The sequence below is a fragment of the Phycodurus eques genome, chromosome 9, assembly GCF_024500275.1.
Source record: "Phycodurus eques isolate BA_2022a chromosome 9, UOR_Pequ_1.1, whole genome shotgun sequence".
Lineage (NCBI taxonomy): Eukaryota > Metazoa > Chordata > Actinopteri > Syngnathiformes > Syngnathidae > Phycodurus > Phycodurus eques.
Genome location: NC_084533.1, coordinates 14415923 through 14437629, shown reverse-complemented (window position 1 = coordinate 14437629; position 21707 = coordinate 14415923). Strand labels below are relative to the sequence as shown.

General features: G+C 41.7%; 1 protein-coding gene across 2 annotated transcripts in view; it reads left to right on the top strand.

Annotated features, from left to right (window-relative positions):
* LOC133407941 (neuroligin-3-like) overlaps positions 1-20338 on the top strand; it is a 186886-nt gene extending 166548 nt beyond the window's left edge. For both annotated transcript variants that reach the window (XM_061686303.1, XM_061686304.1), the window contains 2 exons: positions 2798-3587; positions 19238-20338. In XM_061686303.1, the coding sequence (XP_061542287.1) occupies positions 2798-3587; positions 19238-20096 (1649 nt within the window). In that variant the 3' untranslated portion in view covers positions 20097-20338. The remainder of the gene's footprint in view (positions 1-2797; positions 3588-19237) is intronic.
* Positions 20339-21707: the final 1369 nt, after the last annotated feature.

Sequence of the window (21707 nt, the reverse complement as noted above, 5' to 3'; positions counted from 1 at the left end):
ACAGAGGGGTGTACTCAGGTGTACACAACAAAGTGTGTCTTTTAAACTACTGTACTCAAATATAGAAATAAAATAAAATGCATATTATGTTAAAACGTGTGTTTAAAATAACAGATTGATTTTAAAAAATTAAGTGCTAGAATGTGGTGCAGTATAACTGGGCATGAAAATAAATTATTTCAACTTTGTGTCCGGACTGTTACCTACTCAATACTACAGTGCATTTAAATACTGTGTAGACTTCACACAAATGACGCAGTAAAAGTTTTTTGCATAATTTCTTTTCTACTGAAACTACTATAAACTGCCGAAATAACATAGAGAGGGGAAAAAGAGAAATGTGTGCTGGTTTTCACGTCACAAGTGTTATCCTGTATTTTTTCATATTGCAATGTACAGTATATCACAGGTTTATAAAAATTCAAAATGTCATTTTTTTCCAATATCGTGCAGCCCTAGTCCGGAACAACCTGCACATTTTGCTCTTGAATAGATTTGAACTTTTTTTTTTTTTAGAGATGATTTTTCTATTAAGCGTGATTTTAAAAATATGGATATTTTTGGTGCACAGCAATTTCTGTGCTGTTGCTTGTCTCAGCATTCACACAACATCCGCACAGAAGGTATTACTATCAGAACCTACAGCAAAGTGTACCTTGTAGTGTAACTTTAAAAAACATTTAACAGTTCACCCATGCAGACAAATTAATTCTACTTACTACTTGCGATCAAATGTAAATGGGAGTGTAAATAAACACTTAATCTTTGCCAAGAAGAAATAAGCCCCCCGCTGCCACTGATTAAGGCTACCAAAGTGATATATCTGGCACTTAAGTCTTCTGTTTACCTCATAAGCACAGAGACTTCAGCAGCCACCCACACTGATGTTGAAATATTACTCTTGAACTCTGCATGCCAGCATGTGTCTCCACACGACGTAGTGGAAACATCTTGTTACCACTCGTAATGACTTGGCGTCTTTTGGGCCTGCCACCATCACAATGTCAGTGGAATTCCATCACTGTGACCATAACGATGACATAAACAATAAAGCAGCATGGTCAAGCAGTTGAATCTTGGCCTCTGACTCAAAGATTGGTAAAGCAGCACTGGTGCTGTAATGCTGAGACACGATAAAAGATGCGAGGAAATCATATCGCAAACAGAGGAGATGTCACCTTTAATCTGCTCTATGTAATGTGAAACATTTTCAGAGGGGTGCAATTTAATTATTTCTGAGGAAATTATATTTCCTATTTGGGATGTATGCCTTGTGGTGGAAAGTCATCTCGGATTTCCTTTATTCTGCACTGCAACTAAACAGTGATTTAATTTGGGAGAGAACCTATGAGACTGTATATTTGTTTGTGTTGGTTTCCGCTACACACACAAAACACTATCAACTAACATCATAGGAGGTCGGTGTCGTAATGTTTTTTATTGCCATACATCACAAGCGCTTTCTTTCAGTGTATTCCACCAAGTTGTATTTTCTTGGCAAATAAATCTGCACAACTTCATTTATTCCGTACATAAAGTGTAGTTTACTTTTATTTATAGCAGTCCACCCACAATGTCAAGTAGAAGGAAATGTTCATGGACATTTTCAATGGGGGGCTAAAAAAATAAATACAATAAACAGTTGTATAAGTAGTTGTATCTATAAAAGGTAAATGGCAATAGAGAGAGACTTTCATGAATAACCAGCTAAGTGATTGATATATCATTCAATGTCCATGACTTGTAGAATAACACGATAACAATGACAAAAATAGAACCGTGAATATATGTATGAAGAGCAAGAATTCAACAGTATATGTAGATTCTCAGTCATCCAGGTCATTAGTAACCCACAAAAGTTGATTTGAAAGCAACAAGACAATTTAGTGGTCGTTTCACTTTAAATCCAGAAGGCTTTCACCTTTAGTCCAAGCCTTTTGGAGGTTGAGGAGAAATCCAATTACTTTTGATTCCACTTTTGTAAAATGTATGGACAACAAATATTGACACCTTTTCTGTAGTAGCTCAGTTATCAGAGCGAGATACTATTTGGATAACAGTGAGTCTTTACTGCTATCAGTCCAGTTTGTACCCCATCCAGTCAACTGGTGTTGACTCCGGCTTCCCCGTGACCCTGAATAAGATAAGCAGTAGAAAATTAATGAATGATTTAAAGTTAAAATGTATTCAGCTTTGCAGACCTTACTTCCCTGAATATTTATTTTCATGTTCCTTCTGTTCTATGTGCCCTGCGATTGGCTGGCGACCAGTTCAGGGTGTACCCCGCCTCCTGCCCGAAGATAGCTGGATTAGTCTCCAGCATGCCCGGGACCCTAGTGAGGATAAGCGGTACAGAAAATGGATGGATGTTCCTTCTGTTTTTATGCATTGTTTCTGTGCATTCTCTCATTGTGGCAAAAAAAAAACTGCAGCGCCATATTTGCAGCATCTGCCTCAGACGAGCATACAGATTATTACTGTGGGAGTTGTAGAGATGGGAAGGGAAATGACAGAGTGCCGGTGCTCTTGTTTCTCTGCAAGCAGTCTGTAAGACCAGGCCATCTGTGCGTTCATTATCACAGACATGATTCTATTATTGTAGGCATCTATTATTGTCCAATGCGGGAGCAAGAACTTGTTGTCACTCTGGGCTTTGTTGTTCTTATCAGCTGTGCAGCTGACAGTCAGGTCTCGAATATGACAGCAGCCAAATGAACAGCTATTGTGTTGTGTAGCACCTAACTGAATTATCCATGAGACACACCAAGTATGATCTGTTCTTTGTGTTCTTGTGCAGGCCTCTTCCACCGAGCCATCATTCAGAGCGGCTCAGCGCTGTCCAGCTGGGCGGTGAATTACCAGCCGGTCAAGTATACACGTCTTCTGGCGGAGAAGGTGGGCTGTAACGTCTTGGACACATTAGACATGGTGGACTGTCTGAGGAAGAAGAGCTCCAGGGAGCTTGTGGAGCAGGACATACAACCCGCAAGGTACCACGTGTCTTTTGGACCTGTAATCGATGGCGACGTCATACCAGATGACCCTGAGATCCTTATGGAGCAGGGTGAGTTCCTCAACTATGATATAATGCTGGGGGTCAACCAAGGCGAGGGGCTGCGCTTTGTGGAGAATGTGGTGGACTCCGAGGACGGTGTCTCTGGAAATGACTTTGACTTCTCTGTGTCTGACTTTGTGGACAGTCTGTACGGATACCCGGAGGGTAAAGACACTCTGAGAGAGACCATTAAATTCATGTACACAGACTGGGCAGACAAGGAAAATCCAGAAACCAGGCGCAAAACGTTGGTGGCTCTGTTCACCGACCACCAGTGGGTGGAGCCCTCTGTTGTAACGGCAGATCTCCATGCTCGCTATGGCTCACCCACCTACTTTTATGCCTTCTACCACCACTGCCAGAGTCTCATGAAGCCTGCCTGGTCAGATGCCGCCCACGGGGATGAGGTGCCGTATGTTTTTGGAATTCCAATGATCGGTCCAACTGACCTTTTCCCCTGCAACTTCTCAAAGAACGATGTCATGCTCAGTGCTGTGGTAATGACCTACTGGACCAACTTTGCCAAGACTGGGTGAGTCAATGCCTATCTTTGAGGCCCCTTATTAAGGTGACTATTGTTAGGATGTTGTCAGGATTCTATAAAAAAAAAAAACATAAAAAAAACCAGTAAAGTTTATACAGTGATATGATATAAGGAATAAACAAGGTGATATCAGGACATTTCTGTATTAATTAAATGTGTCAAGTTAAACGAGTTTTAAAGTTAAACGAGTTTTAAATCAAAACTTGCTGCACTATATTATAACATTATCAGTGGAAAGTTGCAGAAGAAATCCAATCAGAGTCCTATTAAAGGGAGTTGTGTACCACATGAAATAGGATGTAGCAAAAAGGAAGTGCCACAAAGGGCACATTTGGGACTGGGGAAAAAAAAAAGTAACTGATATTTTTTTTAGAGGTGTCTTTGAAATAAATGTGACACATTGAAAACGAGGAAAATTAAATGTACCTCCAGAGTGTGTGCAATGCAATGCTCAGCTGACTTTTTGGATTGAGTACAAGGCCTGTATGCGTCTGTGTCTGCACCTTTCGGTATTTTATTTTGGACGGGGGAGTTGAAAATGCTATCTGTGCTCCATTGTAGTCAGGTCCTGAAAGATACCATGACTTATCAGAGAGGCAACAGTTGCCCTCGCTGGTATTGATTTCTTCAGCTTGGACCCAGACGCTCACTCAAGCCCAGGGTGACCCTCCCTACCTCCATTCTCAATTTCACCTCTGGCCATTACAAAGTACAAGGCCATTTTTGCACAACTACTCATCATTTCGAATAACTGAAATTTAATTAGACAATCCATGCATGCTAGCAAGCTATTGATCTCATCTTGAGGGGGCTATACTGTGGGGGGGAGGGGACAGACAGTGTCTACATCATCCACTGCTCAATCAGGTTGACTCTGACATCCAAACGTCTGGCTTATAGGCCAGCGTGGCCACCAGCACAACTTGATGCATGAGCTGCTAATGACAGACAAGTGCAGATGGACTGATGTCAGCTGTTTGGCTCCTCAGGCGAACCACTGAGGTCGGACCCAACAGCTGTCTCCTCTGCCTATTTTGTCTAAGCATATTCAGAACATAACTTGGTAGACATACACAGAAAGTATAGAGAATGACTTGTGTACCTCATATGTACATGAAATTTTAGCAAATCTATAATGACTATGTATAATTACAATATTGCGCCATACAGCACAGACCTCAACCTAAGACCAAACTGCTAACAAACGTGATCAGGTATAAACAGTAGTTATATACTTATGTACAGTGCTGTAAAAAGTATTTACCCCCTTCCTGATTACTGTTTGTTTTTGCATATGTATCACACCTGTTTCAGATCATCACACCATCACCATGGGGGGTGGCAATCAGAAGTGGTCTTGTTGCAGCATATTCTGGTAGTCATTCGGCTTTACACGATCAGGATTTTTGGGTTTTAAAAAAAACGATAACCTATCACTGGTCCAATCACCTGCGTGCGAGCCGTATTATATTAAAAGTATGTGAACATACCTCAAGCAGTCCTTGAATTAAAGTCCTGTCCTGAGCACCGGTGACCAACACCACGTTTTTTCTCATTTCGTTCTTATCATACACGTGATCCATTGTTGTTGTCGTCGCCATGGTAACGAGTGTATCCAATCGTGTTTGATTTAACAAGGTAAAGCCCAGTGATCGTAACAGACGATAAGCGGTGGTATCGGAATACAAGATTTTATTGCATTAGTCTCACATAGTGCAATCATGAAAGACCAAATTTGTCCTTTAGTCTGATCCAGACATTACGTGTTGTCTGTCTCAGAAGTGTTGTCTGTCCCACACCGCCAACGTTTTTTTAAAAATAACTTTATTGCCAGTCAGATATTTACAATACTATGTCAAAAGACATGCGACAAGGTTAAAAATAAACTAGCTTTTGGATTCAAATATACTGTACACGATGGCGACGCAGAGTAAATGTCTATTGCGGAGCCGATCAATGACGTCATTGATCAGATCGGCGAATTATGATATTAAAGCTGATCAGCCGATAAGCATAAAATGCTCATTATTGGCCGATTCCGATCAAGCCGATCAGATCGGTGGAAAGTCTAGTAGTCATCCAGTTCCTGAAGCAGTCCCAGACCAATAGCTCAAGTTCTATGTTATTTTAACAACACATAATCTGAGTGTTGCCAGTGAAATTTAACTCAGCTGTCCAAAAACTATGGTTAATCACACTTAACTCATGATTTAACAAAGGAGGGCATTTATTTTATCACATAGGGCCAGATAGGTTTGGATTTTATTTCCCTTAATAACTAACATTTTCATTTAAAAACTGCATTTTTATAGGTGAGATATTAAAATTGGCTTGAAGGTCTGAAACATTTTAGTGTGATAAATATTAAAAGGTGGAGACACGGTGAAGGACTAGTTAGCACATCTGCCTCACAGTTTTGAGAACCGGGGTTCAAATCCCGGCCTCGCCTGTGTGGAGGTTGCATGTTCTCCCTGTGCCTGCGTGGGTTTTCTCCAGGTACATCCCAAAAACATGCATGGTAGGTTGATTAAAGATTCGAAATTGCCCGTAGGTTTGAAAGTGAGTGCGAGTGGTTGTTTGTTTATATGTGCCCTGCGATTGGCTGGCGACCAGTTCAGGGTGTACCCCGCCTCTCGCTCGAAGATAGCTGGGATAGCCTGCGAACCTAGTGAGGATAAGCGGGACAGAAAATGGATGTAAATGGTAATATTCAAAAGAATGAGAAATCAGCAAGGGGGCAAATACTTTTTGTACAGTACAGTACACAGTACAATAAGTATTTGGGAACTGAAGACACTAATTGTTTAAGCTTTGTAGGTGGAATGTTACAAGTATGCTCAGAATCTGAATCAGAATCAGAATCATCTTTATGTGCCAAGTATGTACAAAAAACACACAAGGAATTTGTCTCCGGTAGTTGGAGCCGCTCTAGTACGACAACAGATGGAACACTTTTGAGACATAAAGACATTGAGAAAAACAGTCACTGAGCAATAAAGTGTTGCTAGTTATCTGGTAATGCCGGTAAAAAAATATTATTATTTTTTTTGACAATTGTGCAAAAAGATGCAGAGTCCTCTAGCACTTAGAGCAGTTTGAATGACTATTATAGCAATAGTCCGGTGCAATGATCATTGTGCAAAGGGCGCCGAGAGGAATGTATGCAGTTTAAAGTGACTAGTATTGCGATAATCTGGGACAATGTTGATTGTGCAAATGTTGCAAATACTCCTCAGTCAGTGTGCAAGTGGTGCAGATGCTATTCTGGCATGAGTGGCCAGTATTGGTCAAAAACAGATATGCAAATCGTGCAGCATGGCGAGACTACTACAGTGAGTGAACGAGTAATTTATAATTGGCTTGACAGAAATGTGACAACAAACTAAAAAAAAAAATTGGCAGCATGTTGCAATGGAATTGTAGGTTAGCTGTTTAAGAAGTTGATTGCAAGAGGGAATAAGCTGTTGGAAAGTCTGCTAGTTCTAGTTTGCATTGATCGGTAGCGCCTAGCTGAGGGGAGGAGCTGGAAGAGCCCGTGACCGGGATGTGGTGGGTCCGAGAGGATTTTGCATGCGCTTGTCTTAGTTCTGGCAGTGTGAAAGTCCTCAAGGGTGGGTAGGAGGGTACCGACAATCTTTTAAGCAGTTTTGATTGTCCGTTGCAGTCGGAGTTTGTCCTTTTTTGTAGCAGCACCAAACCAGACTATGATGGAAGAACACAGGACTGATTCGATGACCGCTGTGTAGAACTGCCTCAGCACCTCCCGTGGCAAGCCGTGCTTTCTCAGAAGTTTTGCACTTTATAGTGTGTGTCACATTTTCAATGGGAGAAAGGTCTGGGCTACTGGCAGGCCAGTCCAGTACTACATAGCGTTGTTTCTGGGTATTGTTGATATATGGCTTTTGCTTTGCATGGTAGAGTTTTGACTTTAATTTGTAGACGTAGCGATGAACTGTTAATTGACAATGTTTTTTCTGAATATCCGTTTCACCGGTTTTTAATACAGTGCCGCCTGAGGGATAGAAGGTCACGGGCATTCACTGTTGGTTTTCAGCCTTGCCGCTTACGCGCAGAGATTTCTCCAGATTCTCTGCATCTTTTGATGATATTACAGACCGTAGATGATGAAATCCCTAAATTCCTTGAAATTGTACCTTGAGAAATGTTGTTCTTAAACTGTCGGACTATTTGTTCACAATGTTTTTCACAACGTGTTAAACCTCACCCCATCCTTGTTTGTAAACAACTGAGCCTTTTTGGAATGCTCCTTTTATACCCAGTCATGACACTCACCTGTTTCCAATTAACCTGTTCACCGGTGGTATGTTCCAAACAGGTGTTTTTTTGAGAATTCCTCAACTTTCCCAGTCTTTTGTTGCTCTTGTCCCAGCTTTCTTTTAAAGCTGTTGCATCGAATTCAAAATGAGAGAATGTTTGCAACAAACAATAACGTTCATCAGTCTGCATCATCTTTGTAGTGTATTCAATTGAATATAGGTTGAAAATGATTTCCAAATCATTGTATTCTGTTTTGATTTACGTTTTAGACAATATCCCTACAATGGAAATGGGATATATATATATATATATATGTGTATATATATATATATATATATATATATATATATATATATATATATATACACTGTATATGCATGTGTGTGAAGTTACATGATGAGTTGAGCATCATCATCTTGTTCTGTGCACCTACAGAAAACACTCTGTGCTTCTTCAAAGAGTCATTTTATTCCAAATAAAGGACTGTACCATCAGTTCTTGGTGAAGACTCCTCAAGCCTATTTCCTATAGTTCATTGTCCTCATTTATACCACACTTGGGGATAAACAGCTCACTCCAGCGCCACCCAAGTCCAGTCTGGCTCTGGAGGACATCACTTTAATTAGGATCTGGTTGAATTCCTTTTGACTTCTAAGCTCGCAACAGCAGTTCTCATTCCTTCCCCCTTTTCCAAATGCTCACGATGAGCGAACCCAGATCGCACTTCCTCTCCTCAACTGTAAACCGCCTGTCAAAACATGTGTGACGCTATGTTGAGACACTTGTGCTGCATGTCAACTGTGTGTATGATACCGGCTTTCCCCCTAAAGCCCTTCCTGTCCCTGGCTCTCATGTGTCATCTTTACAGAGCAAATTCCATCCCTTGCACATTTTTTTTTCATCATAGTCACCGAACATAAAAGAACACACAGGGTACTCACTGTCAAATCTTCTTAGTGTGCGTGTACAATTTTGTGCATGGTTGTGAGTGTGTGTGTTTCCTCTTTTTTAGGGGTGACAATGGTGATATAGTTCCGCGATTTATGAATAGAGGGATAGTTGGACGGACAAATGATGCCTGGATGGAACTGTCGTTCCAGTTAGCATTGTCTTTTTCCTAATATCTATAGAAGGACTAATAGATAGATAAATAGCAGCAGAAGAAGACCAATGGACAGTCCAAAGAATAGATAACAGAGTGATAGTTGGACAGATAGATTGATTGACAGAGGGACAGCTAGATAGATGGATTAATGGATGGACAGAAGGATAGATCAACAGATTGATGGATATTCAAATTTATGGATCAACAGATAAACAGAGGTGCTGATTGACAAGGATAGTCAGACATATAGACATAAGTATGGAAGAACAGGATGGAGCAATGTTTGGATGAACAGACAGATGGAACAATGGATGGCACGATGGACAGAGTGACAATGTAGATGAAAGAACAAAGCAGATGGATGGATTGATAGGCAACGGAATTGCGACTGTATCAATGATGCAGGGAGAGATAGATGCTGGCTACATTAGCAGAAGATGACATAAAGAACATATTTAGATAAAAGAACATTCAAAACATTGCATTGCATTACAATCGCTGACCAATTACAAGCGACAATCACCCCAAGCTGAGAACAATAATACACTAGCCAACAATTTGAACACCTTCTACTGCAGATTTGAAAAGGACACTTTCACACCCCACACCCACCCAGCCGCACCACCATCACACCTCTGACGTCTGCTTTGACCATCCACGAACAGGATGTGAGACGCATCTTCAAACAACAAAATATTAACAAAGCGGCAGTCCCAGACCTTGTGTCCCCATCCTGCCTCAAAGTCTCCGTGGATCAGCTCGCTCCACTCCTCACACAGATCTTCAATAGATCTCTGGAACTGTGCGAAGTACCATCCTGTTTCAAACGCTCCACCATCATTCCAGTTCCCAAGAAACCTGCAGACCTGGACCACCTCAAGAGCGTCACAGGTCCACTGCTGGACCCCGAGGCGCCCAAAGGTTGTGTCCTCTCTCTGCTGCTCTTCTCTCTCTACGAACGACTACACCTCAACGCACCCGGCTGTCAAACTCCTGAAGTTTGCAGACGACACCACAGTCATCGGCCTCATCAAAGACGGTGACGAGTCTGCGTATCGACAGGAAGTGAAGCGGCTGGAGCTGTGATGCGGCCGACACAACCTGGAGCTCAATACGCTCAAGACTGTAGAGATGATCATGAACTTCAGGAGGCATCCTTCGCCACAGCTGCCCCTCACGCTGTCCAACTGCCCTGTGTCAACCGTTGATACCTTCAAGTTCCTTGGAATTATAGTCGCTCAGGACCTGAAGTGAGAGATCAGCATCAACTCTATCCTCAGAAAGGCCCAGCATAGGATGTACTACCTGCGGCTTCTGAGGAAGCATGGCCTGCCACGGGAGCTTTTGAGGCAGTTCGATACCGCAGTCATCGAATCAGTCCCGTGTTCTTCCAAAACAGTCTGGTTTGGTGCTGCAACAAAAAAGGACAAACTCCGACTGCAACGGACAATCAAAATTGCTGAAAAGATTGTCAGTACCCCCCTACCCACCCTTGAGGACTTGCACGGTAAGACAAGAGCATGCAAAATCCTCTTGTACCCTCCAAATCCTGGTCACCACCTCTTCCAGCTCCTTTCCTCAGGTAGGCGCGACCGAACATCCATCCATCCATCATTTTCTGAGCCGCTTCTCCTCACAAGGGTCGCGGGAGTACTGGAGCCCATCCCAGCTATCATCGGGCAGTAGGCGGGGTACAGCCTGAACTGGTTGCCAGCCAATCGCAGGGCACATATAAACAAAGAACCATTGGCACTCACATTCACACCAACGGGCAATTTAGAGTTGTCAATTAACCTACCATGCATGTTTTTTTGGGATGTGGGAGGAAACCGGAGTGCCCGGAGAAAACCCACGCAGGCACGGGGAGAACATGCAAACTCCACACAGGCGGGGCCGGGGATTGAACCCCGCACCTCAGAACTGTGAGGCAGAGGCTCTAACTTGTCGGCCAGCGTGCCGCCCGCTACCGAACGATGCAAACTAAAACAAGCAGACATTCCAACAGCCTCTTCCCTCTTGCCATTAACTTCTTAAACAGCTAACTTACAATTCCATTTCAACATTCCTCCAATTTTTTGTCTTGAGTTTGTTGTCACATTTCTTTCGGGCCAATTACACATTACACACAGTGACTTGGATAAGTAACTTGATTACCGGTCTGGAAATAGTCATGTATTAGTTTACTTGAAAAAAAAAAAAAAAGTCATCATATTAGAGTGGCATCACTGCAGATAACAAACCAATTATATCACATGAATTTTCTTCGACAACAACCTTTGAACCGTGCCTCCAAAACCTTTGTCTTGTGTCCACATGCTGCAACTTTCACACAATCGCAAACAACAAATAGAAGCACAGCGTGTGCACAGACATCCAAAAGCACTGGCGGAGCACTTCAGAAAAAGACAGAATGATGAAAAGGAATCAAAGATCAGTCACTACATATCATTAGTGCTATAAATATGTCAGTCCAACTTTCCAATTGGTTGTTTTTTTGTGTTTTTTTTTTTACTGCTGGCTTGTGCTTATTTCCCTCATCTGTGTGTGAGTACTGCCACATGCTGTGCAAGGTCTTGCTAGGTATAGTTAAAGAGCACAGCACAGTCATGTGTTGATTCTTTATTTATTCTTTTGGTCTTTCCCTATCCCTGCTCCATCTTACTCTCTCATTAGTCTGTAGAGCCTACTAAAATAATACTACTCTAGCTGAGCTAAAATATACAGGATTGATTGCTTTGTCTCCAGCGACTATGTACAGTGGGTACGGAAAGTATTCACACCACCATAAAATGTTCACTCGTTGTTATATTGCATCCATTTGCTAAAATCATATTAATTCATTTTCTTTCCTCGTTAATAGAAACACAGCACCCCATATTGACAGAGAAAAAATGGAATTGTTGAAATTTTTGCAGATTTATTAAAAAACTAAAACTGAAATATCACACAGCCTTAAGTATTTGAACCCTTTGCTCAGTATTTAGTAGAAGCACCCTTTTGAGCTAATACAGCCATGAGTCTTTTTGGGAATGAAGCAACAAGTTTTTCTCCACACATACCGCTTAGAATTAAGGCCAAAAACTCAATAGATGCAAATACAGTGAATGCATAAAACTCAATAACATTAGTTTGTAAACCGAATTTTCATTTGAATATCCCCGTCAATATAGTGACTTGTCAAGGACGGTACCTCGCTGTTGTTCTGCTTGACCATTGGTCAGTCGTGCTCGGTCACAAACTTCAAAGAACTCGAGAGTTGTGATTTCCCTCTCTATTTACTTATGGCATTTTTGTTTTTGTTCTTTTGCTGCGGCCAGTCGAACATTTGGAAGTCAAGGCAGCCGCAACAACAATTGTTAATAGTGTGTTACCGTGACATGCCGCCTTTCCGCCAATGTGCTCCGGGGCAGGGGGGGAATCCAAACCTACATGGCCATGGCTGACCGCAACCCCCCCCCCACACACACACAGACACACAACACACACACACACACTTAACTGGTTTATCATTTCATATTTCAATTTCTGTAGCCACACCCAGGCGTGATATTGGCACACCTGTTCTCATGCTCTAAAAATAGGACCTGCCTGAATAAGTGAAGCAGACCAAAAGATCCTCAAAAGCTAGACATCATGCCAAGATCTAAAGAAATCCAGGAGCAAATCAGAAAGAAAGTAACTGTGTGATAAACCATGAATGAAACCATGTATTCTGCTGTCTACCAAAAATTCCTGGAGGAGAATGTCCGGCCATCTGTTCGTGACTTTATTGTCACTGCCACAGGAACAATGAAAATCCGTTAGGCATCTCATAATTTGCAGCATTGAGAAAAATTAATTTTCAAAAAGACACACTGATTTACACAAAATAGAATTATTTATTAATATTCACATTTGGGATAATTTCCATATTATGACATGGTGGTACTGTAATTATTAACATTCAGGTATTGCACAGATTTTTTTATTTGAAGAAAATTGAAATATACATCACAAAATGTATCGAACATACACTTGAAATAGAAATAACAATATGACGTTAAGAATTTTTTTTTTTAAAGAACATAACATATTTAAATACAGTATCTACATTTTAGCTGGAAAGCCTCAGTCTCATGTCATTTATGTTTATATTCCTCTTAAAGGAAGTCTTGAATTACATTTTGTGTCTCTTTTCTTTTTTTGCACTAGCTGGGCTTGTAGTTCTGGAGTGTTGTGTGCTGTTGTGGAAGGTGGTCTTGTGTTAACAAAATGGCAAAAACTGGTCAAAGCCACTGCAGTTAACCACACACCTATGGGGGAAATGGAGACACTGCGTAACAACACGGTGCCCATAAACAATGTGATGCCGATTTAACCAATGACAGAGCAGTGCGGTGAGTTCACAGAGGGACCAGACTTTCTACGACTTTGGGAAGGGGTTGTCCGTGCACCCTCCAGTGGCCAAAATTAGCAACAACAGTTAATTGTATTTAAAAATGGCAGTGAATGTGTTCTCTATCCTCAAGGGCCGAATCACAACCCCTGACGGGCCGGTTCTGGCATGCGGGCCATACGTTTGACGTCCCTGGTTTAAGTAATGCAGAGATACTGACATGCTAACTTGTCTAACCTTTGTACTAGCTTGGCTATTGCTCTGTTTACTTTCATCGGTGTATGGAGTTGCTATCGAGTGATGGGAGAATTGCTCTCTGAATGTCCTGGACTTCTGTTAACATGCCCGTGTTGTTGAGCAGATTGGATGTAGGCCCTTGTTAACATTGTGCTGTTCTTCTTTAGACCAGATAATAGTTGAGACTGAATTGACAGCACCTCTCCTGGTTATAGTCAAGCCGATTAATCACAGATCATTTCCACACGTAGTACCCAACCTGCAGTCGTTGAAACACCATGGCCACAAACAGCTCTATGTCCACTCCACTGAATTAGGCACTCAATTGATTGGAGATTGATTGTTACTATTGTCGGCAATATTTGGATTTGGATCTGAGAAGGTAAGAAGTGAAGTAGCTCGTTAAGGGGTGTGGATACCATTGATCAGTGTCCATGCCAAGGGCTCAATGGAATGAGAGGAGGGGACGTAAATCTATATAGTGACGTCCATAAGTTAGTGGTTGTTATATTGATAAATGACAACTTTAACAAATGTAGACTATTGATATGGTGGTTTCAATACAGAAAAAGGAATACAGATAATGTACTGAAGGAGTTTCGTTTTTGCTGCTCATTTAATGAAAAAAATAATAAGGAATGGTCCAAGAGCTGTGTCCTCCAACACCTCAGCACTCTCCAAAGTCACATCGTTTCGCCTCGCATCACTTAGCCCATTGAACTGAAGGCTGCCATTAAATATAAAGCATGCATCACTCAGCCGTCCACCCCAGCATACAACCACACCAAGGGCAAAAGAGCACGGCCTGATAATTTGCACGCTGTCCTACGAAGCAGCTGACAAGTATTAGATAAAACGTGTTTAAGAAAAAGCAACTCAGAATGCAAGGTAAAGTGTTTGGAGTGAAAATTCAAATGAAATGCTTACTTTGTGTTACCTGGTAAGTAGATAAACAGCTGCAGGTGACGCATTTGTTACACAACGTTAACAACAATAACCTCAACCTTCAAAAGGCTTTAACTTTGCATATTTTAACAGCTTAGCAAAATGAGCATCAGTGCCTCAGATTTAATGTGCCTCACTTCGCATTATATGGTGAGGCTATAACTTAGCTCTGGAATTCAGAGATGTTGAGTGTAGTGAAAATAGATTTTTGTCTTCTGCCTTGGGGCAGTTAAACGTGTCTTTTCAGATTTGGTGATGTCTAGGTCTATGATCATTCAAGCGCTTCAAATTATATCAGGATGAAAAGAGGAGGGAGGTACATGGGAAAGGGAAAAATGATATTCATTCTATCCCCTTATCTACCTTTTACATCAGAGCTTCCAGACAGTGTTTGGAATAGATAATGAGCCTAGAGTTGTTCTAACTGTCATACATATAAAGTATAAGCATAGTTGAGTTTGTCATGCATGTGGCACATCTTCTCATGGAGAAGCTTTAAAAATTTCATTTTAAGGCTGGAGAAGATCACTGTCTCCACTACAGTGCACGTGCGGCCCTTAAGTCATTACACCTGGATTGCATCTGTAATGCAAAGGCACGTTCACATAGGAAGACAGCTACACAAGCCTAAGAGACGAAAACATACTGCACATGGTCAATGGATTGCATTTATGTAGCGCTTTAATTACACCATCACGGTGCCCAAAAAAAAAAAAAAGCGCTTTACAGATGCTCACTCATTGACGCACACTTTCATACACTAATGGGCGGCTGCTGCCATGCGAGGTGCTGCCAGTCCCAGTGGCAGCATTTTTTGGCTGTGTCTTGCCCAAGGGCACATTGACAGCGGACAGTCGGAGCCGGGATTCAAACCGTCGACCCTTCGGTCACTGGATGACCGGCTCTACCAATTGAACCACAGCCTCCCCGTACATAAACTTACTTACATCCACAAACTCCCAGTCAATCACAAAAAAAAAAACGGCAACACTTAAACCTATATTATGTAAGTTGTCACCCCCTACGCTCTAATTCAGTATTACAACGGACCCGTCAATTCGTTATGACGTAGGCGTATGTGATCATTCTACAACATTTTTCGTCTGTTGTAAAGAACAGCAAATGGGAAAAAAGGGATTCCACGGAAGCGGCAGTTGTTGTTTTGTGCATACATTGCTTGGACGGTATAAACGTTGTTTATTTTACGTCAAGCACCTTCTTGGGCAGCCAAACAAGGGTGAAAATGAGGTTGATGTTTTTTTTGTAAAACAACAAAAACAAAACAAAAATTAAAGTGTTACATACTCTAGTTTTAAACACGTATGACTAGCCAAGGTCAGAGTGGGTCAGTAGGCCAAGCAGAGAGGCAGCGGGGACAATGGAAGCTGTGCTTCATGGTACCACAAGCTTGTGAACACATCAGAATGGGTGTGAAAGGCCATTAAAACACCTTTTATCAGTGTAAAAATCCTCCTCCAGTGCCTGAAGTCCAGCCACAGCTCAAGTGCAAAAGAAAGTTTGAAATGATGGTATCGGAAGTGTTAGTGGAAGACACACAGCATATTACAAAATTAAAGAAAATAAATCTTTTGTTCCATTAATTTGGGTTAAGCCTGAAACCATGTAAAATCCATGTTTTGTTTAACTTGTCCTGACTGCCCATCCAATCTTGGGTTTGCCCGGTTAGTAGATTAGCTTCATCATTTTCATCACTTGTTTTTGCATGTGCAGGTCTTTAGTAAATCAGGCCTTTAGCGCCATTTTTAACACCAGAGTTTATCTGATCAGCATTTAGAGTCAAATCTGCATGCCCTATTCAGATTGCTATATTTTAATATTTATTATATTATATATATATATATATATATATATATATATATATATATATATATATATATATATATATATATATATATTGTATTTAATATTTTATAATTTTCCTTTGCTGCTATTCCGAAATTTGGGAGATGGGCTGACACTTTTATCAGGTTAGTGTTTGATTGTTAGCATGTCTATATACTGTATATGTATAAATCATAGGTCAGAAACACCATCATTTTCCTTATAAGGTTTTCTTATATGACTGTAACCAGTGTTATTTAAATCACGTCTTGACTTAGAAAAAATATCATACACCATCAATTTTGTGTGTGTTTCAGCAAGTTGTTCATCAATTTACAGCTATTTGCAATGGCAGGCATTACCTAAGCATGTTTGTTGTTCATTCAAGTCAATTTAACCACAGATGGATGCCCTATCGAATTCTTTGTGTGCATTCATTTTCAGCTGAAACAGCTTTTTTAAACTGCATCTAGCACTCTATCTAAACCTGCTCCCTGCGGACACAGATTGGTTTATGAGATTTAGCCAAGTACTTTTTAGCTCTTTTTGTTATCACAATTCGCCAAATTGACCCAGCTGAGATGTGAGCTTTCATGGCGTATATGGAACTGCCCGGAATTTCCATTAACTGAGATTGCTCTGACCCCCTCATTGTTGTCATGGGCGTGTATGTACATGGGCGGTGGAGATTTGCGTGAGTGTGTGTACGTGTGTGTGTGTGTGTGTGTGTGAAAGAGGCTGGCAGGCTGCAGACAAGCACGTCTCCATTGACGTCCTGTTCCCTGGCATGTTGTGCACAGGGAGATCAATATGACCTTACCTCCACCAGCTGCTGCTTTGAAACTTAATTACTGATATTCAGCTACAAAGTCATCATAGTCTGCCTGTCAATATTCATTGGGGATCATTACGGGCCTAATAAAAGTGGTTATTTACAGGCTGCTCTGCTGACATGGGCCCAGGTCCAGGGATTCAGCTTTAGCCATCTCAATTTGTTTTACCTCTCTCTCTCTCTCTCTATCTCTATCTCTCTCTCTCTCTCTCTCTCTCTCTCTCTCTCTCTCTCTCATACCTATCCCTTTCTTCCTATTCAGCTCTCCCAGAAGCACTGACCTGAAAAAGAAAAATTGATAGCAGTGAAACGACCTTCTGGCATTGTTTTTAATTCTCTTGTTTGAAAGTTTCCAAACATAAGGTCCAATGCCAAAAATATTCTCTAAATCCCAAAATAAATTTGAACTTGGCGTGCCACTAACATGTCAATCAAACCCGCAAAGGGAAATTTCATGACATTTGTAGAAATGTCACGCGGCTCCTTGCTTCTTTTCAACCTCTCGTACTCAAGTGATTATTGTGTTTTCAAGGCTGCGGCATTCTTTTTCAGGTCTATTCTTTGCAAACAAAAGTTACAGTGGTGACTGTGGAACTTCCACCCACGACACTTTATTGAAATAAAGACTTGTTTGATTGCGGGAGATTTCTTTATGATGAGTAGTATAATAAATATGCAAAAGAGCGTCAAGCCTGAAATGTCAAATAGTGAAACAGTGAACTCTTTAGCGCAAACGTAGTACTGCATCTAAAAAGATATCTCACCGTCTTTTGAGCTTTTCCTGGTAGCCACTCACACACACACACACACACAGTGGGTTGCGCATATCCCACTCAATATCTTGATTAATATGGTCCACTTTACATCAGTTCACGAGATGCCAATGCACACTGCGCTGCCTTCCCTGAGCAATTAGCAGAAGGGCTCCACCAGTGTTGGATTATCAACAACAAGATGCCTCCTGACGTGAGCCCTAAAGCCTGCTGATTTATTCATATGTGTTTACTTAAAAAGCCCCTGCCCTGGTTTTTGTGGCCAGACTGCATCCGAACTGAATTAAGAGCAACATCTGGGGAGGGAGACGAGATGGCGAGTGTAGTGGCTGTGGAGTGGGGGTTTGGGGACGAGATGGCTGAGGTTTAGTAGTCTGCTGAGTGAGAGGCCCTACAAATGCTGCATGGAGATGTTGTGCTTGAGCATTAACCGTGCATGTGGTTTTGGGAATTGAACTGCATGAAGTGGATTCAGCTTCTGAAGGTTTAGTAGGGACCAGTGTAGTGCAATGTAGTTCAATTAAAAACTGCAGTCTGTTCTGCCATGAGCTTTTTCAAGGCCCAAAAAACAGGTTGTGTTTTCTTTTGTGTTTGTGAGTGCCTCCTTGAAATCCACTTACTAGTGGATTTCAAATCCACTAGTAAGTGGATTTCAAATCCACTAGAAATCCACTTACTAGGCCATAAATGTAAAATAATGAAATGGAAAAACTAACAACAACAAAAAAAGAAAAATTCCTTAGCTTTGCTGCTGTCATTGGACTGCAAACTTGATTGGGTAGGAAACTAATTCATTGCACGCCATTCGTAACCACGAAACGTTGTAAGTAGAGACCACTGTAAACCGAGGACCCCTTGTGAGGACCGGAACTTCTATCTCTGTGTGTGGTAAATTTCACACAGCACTTTAACATTAGTATGACATCTCAAGTGGTAAAGATGGCACAATATAAAATAACAAATGTATGTAACTACAAAACCATCATTTGTGCTATAAAATAAAAATGTGTAAAAAGAAAATTATATACAATTTTTAACACTGCATCACAATGCATATTCTTTTAACTTTTAATGGGCAACCTCTGAGCCCATGATAAAAATTTGCGTATGAAGTGAACGCTAAGCAAACTGGACCAAATGCACAACATACAGTATATCTCCTTACATTGGTCCAGCTCAGAGTGCCTGTGTGTGAACACAGCTTAAGTCAACTTATTTAACGATCCTATTGCATCTGTGTCTTCTCTGCAGGGATCCCAACAAACCCGTTCCCCAGGACACAAAGTTCATCCACACCAAGGCCAACCGCTTTGAGGAAGTTGCATGGTCCAAGTACAACCCCCAGGACCAGTTGTACCTTCACATCGGCCTCAAGCCACGGGTCCGCGACCACTACCGAGCCACCAAAGTGGCCTTCTGGAAGCACCTTGTGCCCCATCTGTACAATCTTCACGACATGTTCCACTACACCTCCACCACAACCAAAGTGCCCCCGCCAGATACAACGCAGAACACCCTGTCCACCAAGAGGCCCAACGGTAAGACCACCTGGCCCTTTAACACCAAGCGGCCCCCCATGTCGCCGGCCTACAACAGCGAAGACAAAGACTCCTGGAGCGACGACAAGGAGTCTGGGCCTCTAGTGGTGGAGAACCCGCGGGATTACTCGACAGAGCTCAGTGTCACCATCGCGGTGGGGGCCTCTCTGCTCTTCCTCAATGTACTAGCATTCGCAGCCCTCTACTACCGCAAGGACAAGCGGCGGCAGGAGTCGAGCCACGGCCAGCCCAGCCCGCAGCGCCAGACCACCTCCAACGACATTGGGCACCACGCGCCCGAGGAGGAGATCATGTCGCTGCAGATGAACCAGACGCACCACGAGTGCGAGGCGGGGAACAGCAACGAGGGGGCGCTGCGCTTGGCCTCGCTACCCGATTACACGCTCACCCTGCGGCGCTCTCCGGACGACATTCCCCTTATGACGCCCAACACCATTACCATGATCCCTAATTCCCTGGTGGGGATGCCCAACCTGCACCCTTACAACACATTCACAACAGGCTTCAACTCCACCGGCCTGCCGCATTCCCACTCGACCACGCGCGTATAGCTTTAAGGAGGCCAGATGAGGAGGTGGATAGGCAGCGATGCTGATGGAGGAGAAGCAAATGATTCAACATAACGGAGCGGAGGATTGTGTTTTATAAATACCACAGAGATGGGGGAATGGCAGATTAAAACGTGAAGAGATTTAACGAGACTTTTTCTATGGGGACAGTCGCTGAGAGCTCTCTACGGATGTGAAGTTGTGCAGAGCTGCCAAAATCAAACTGCTTTCCTTCTCCTCATCAGGGGAGGGATTGTGTTTTTTTTTCTTGCGTTGTGTCTTTTTTTTTTTTTTTTTTTTTTCTAAAAATCATCATTTTAAAAGCCTTTTAAGTGGACTAAGAAAATAGCCACTGATTTTTTTTCTTGAATTCATAACAAAAACAAACTAAAGTGCTTTTTAATTTCCCAATCCTCCTTCCTCCTGGATACTCGCATCTTGTTTTTAATTGCTTCTTTCTTTTGTTTTCAATGCCTTACAAAGCTTGTTCTTTTTTGTCATAATTTCTGTTCCAACAGACTATACTGAGAGGAGTGTGACAGAAAGACTAACTTCAGGATGGGAAATTAGCGGATATGCAGATGTAGAGATTTTAAATCCCGTTTTGGGAAACTTTTTGGTTGGTTTTTGCTCCTGTTTGCTACACAACATGAATGGTTAGATCTTTATTGGGTTAGTTTGCATAGAAGGGTTTGCCAATGACAGCTCTGGCTTGGGGACAAATGCTTTGTTACTGTGATTGTTTTTGTTAAGAAGTGCATCTTTTACAGCCAATTTACCTGTTAAGCTATCTGATCAGATTTCAACCAAGTGTGCACGTACACATGCTGCTTGTGTGCTGTGTACCATGAGTGTTCCACGAGGAACATGAGAGGTGAGTGAGTGAACATGTGAGTGTACGCGTGCGTCTACTTTTTCGTTTTTAGTAGGTTGTGCAATGTGCTTTTGGGGTGGGGGGGGGATCAAGGCAGAATACTTTTTCCATGTTGTTGATTTTGGTTGATCACAAGTCGTGTTTCTGCTGCGTCTCTTGGTGTCTGTCTTTGCGAAATAGCACTATTGATATTTTTTTTTTCAAAGTTATATATGTCTAATTTTGCTTAAAGATGATAAAATAAATCTATTATTTTACATGTAAGAGAAAAAGATAGCTTAAAGAAGCAACTGAACTAACTGGCGTGTGCACTTTGTAAGATTCTCTTCAAGAGCAGCAGACAGTGGCCTGTTTGCACTGAGAGAACCTACATCAGTGCACACTTGTACGTATTTCTTTCAATATATATATAAATATGGGCATACATACATATATGTATAGGGCTTCTATGGCGAAACCGATCCCACTTACAAAAGAAATATATAAAAGCACCAACACAAATGATTCCAAGATGACCATCCCTAGCCAACAACACTCAAGGTGTCTTTGTAAGAGCTCTATATGTATATTTATGTATGAAATATTTAATATTTATTTATGTATACCAGATGCATACATGCTGATTGTGCCATGTACCAAATTAAAACAGTAAAAAAAAAAAAGGAATACAAAGTTTCACACGTTTTTCATTTCCATCTTCTCTTCTTTGGACTTTCTATCATTTCCACTTGAATGAGTAA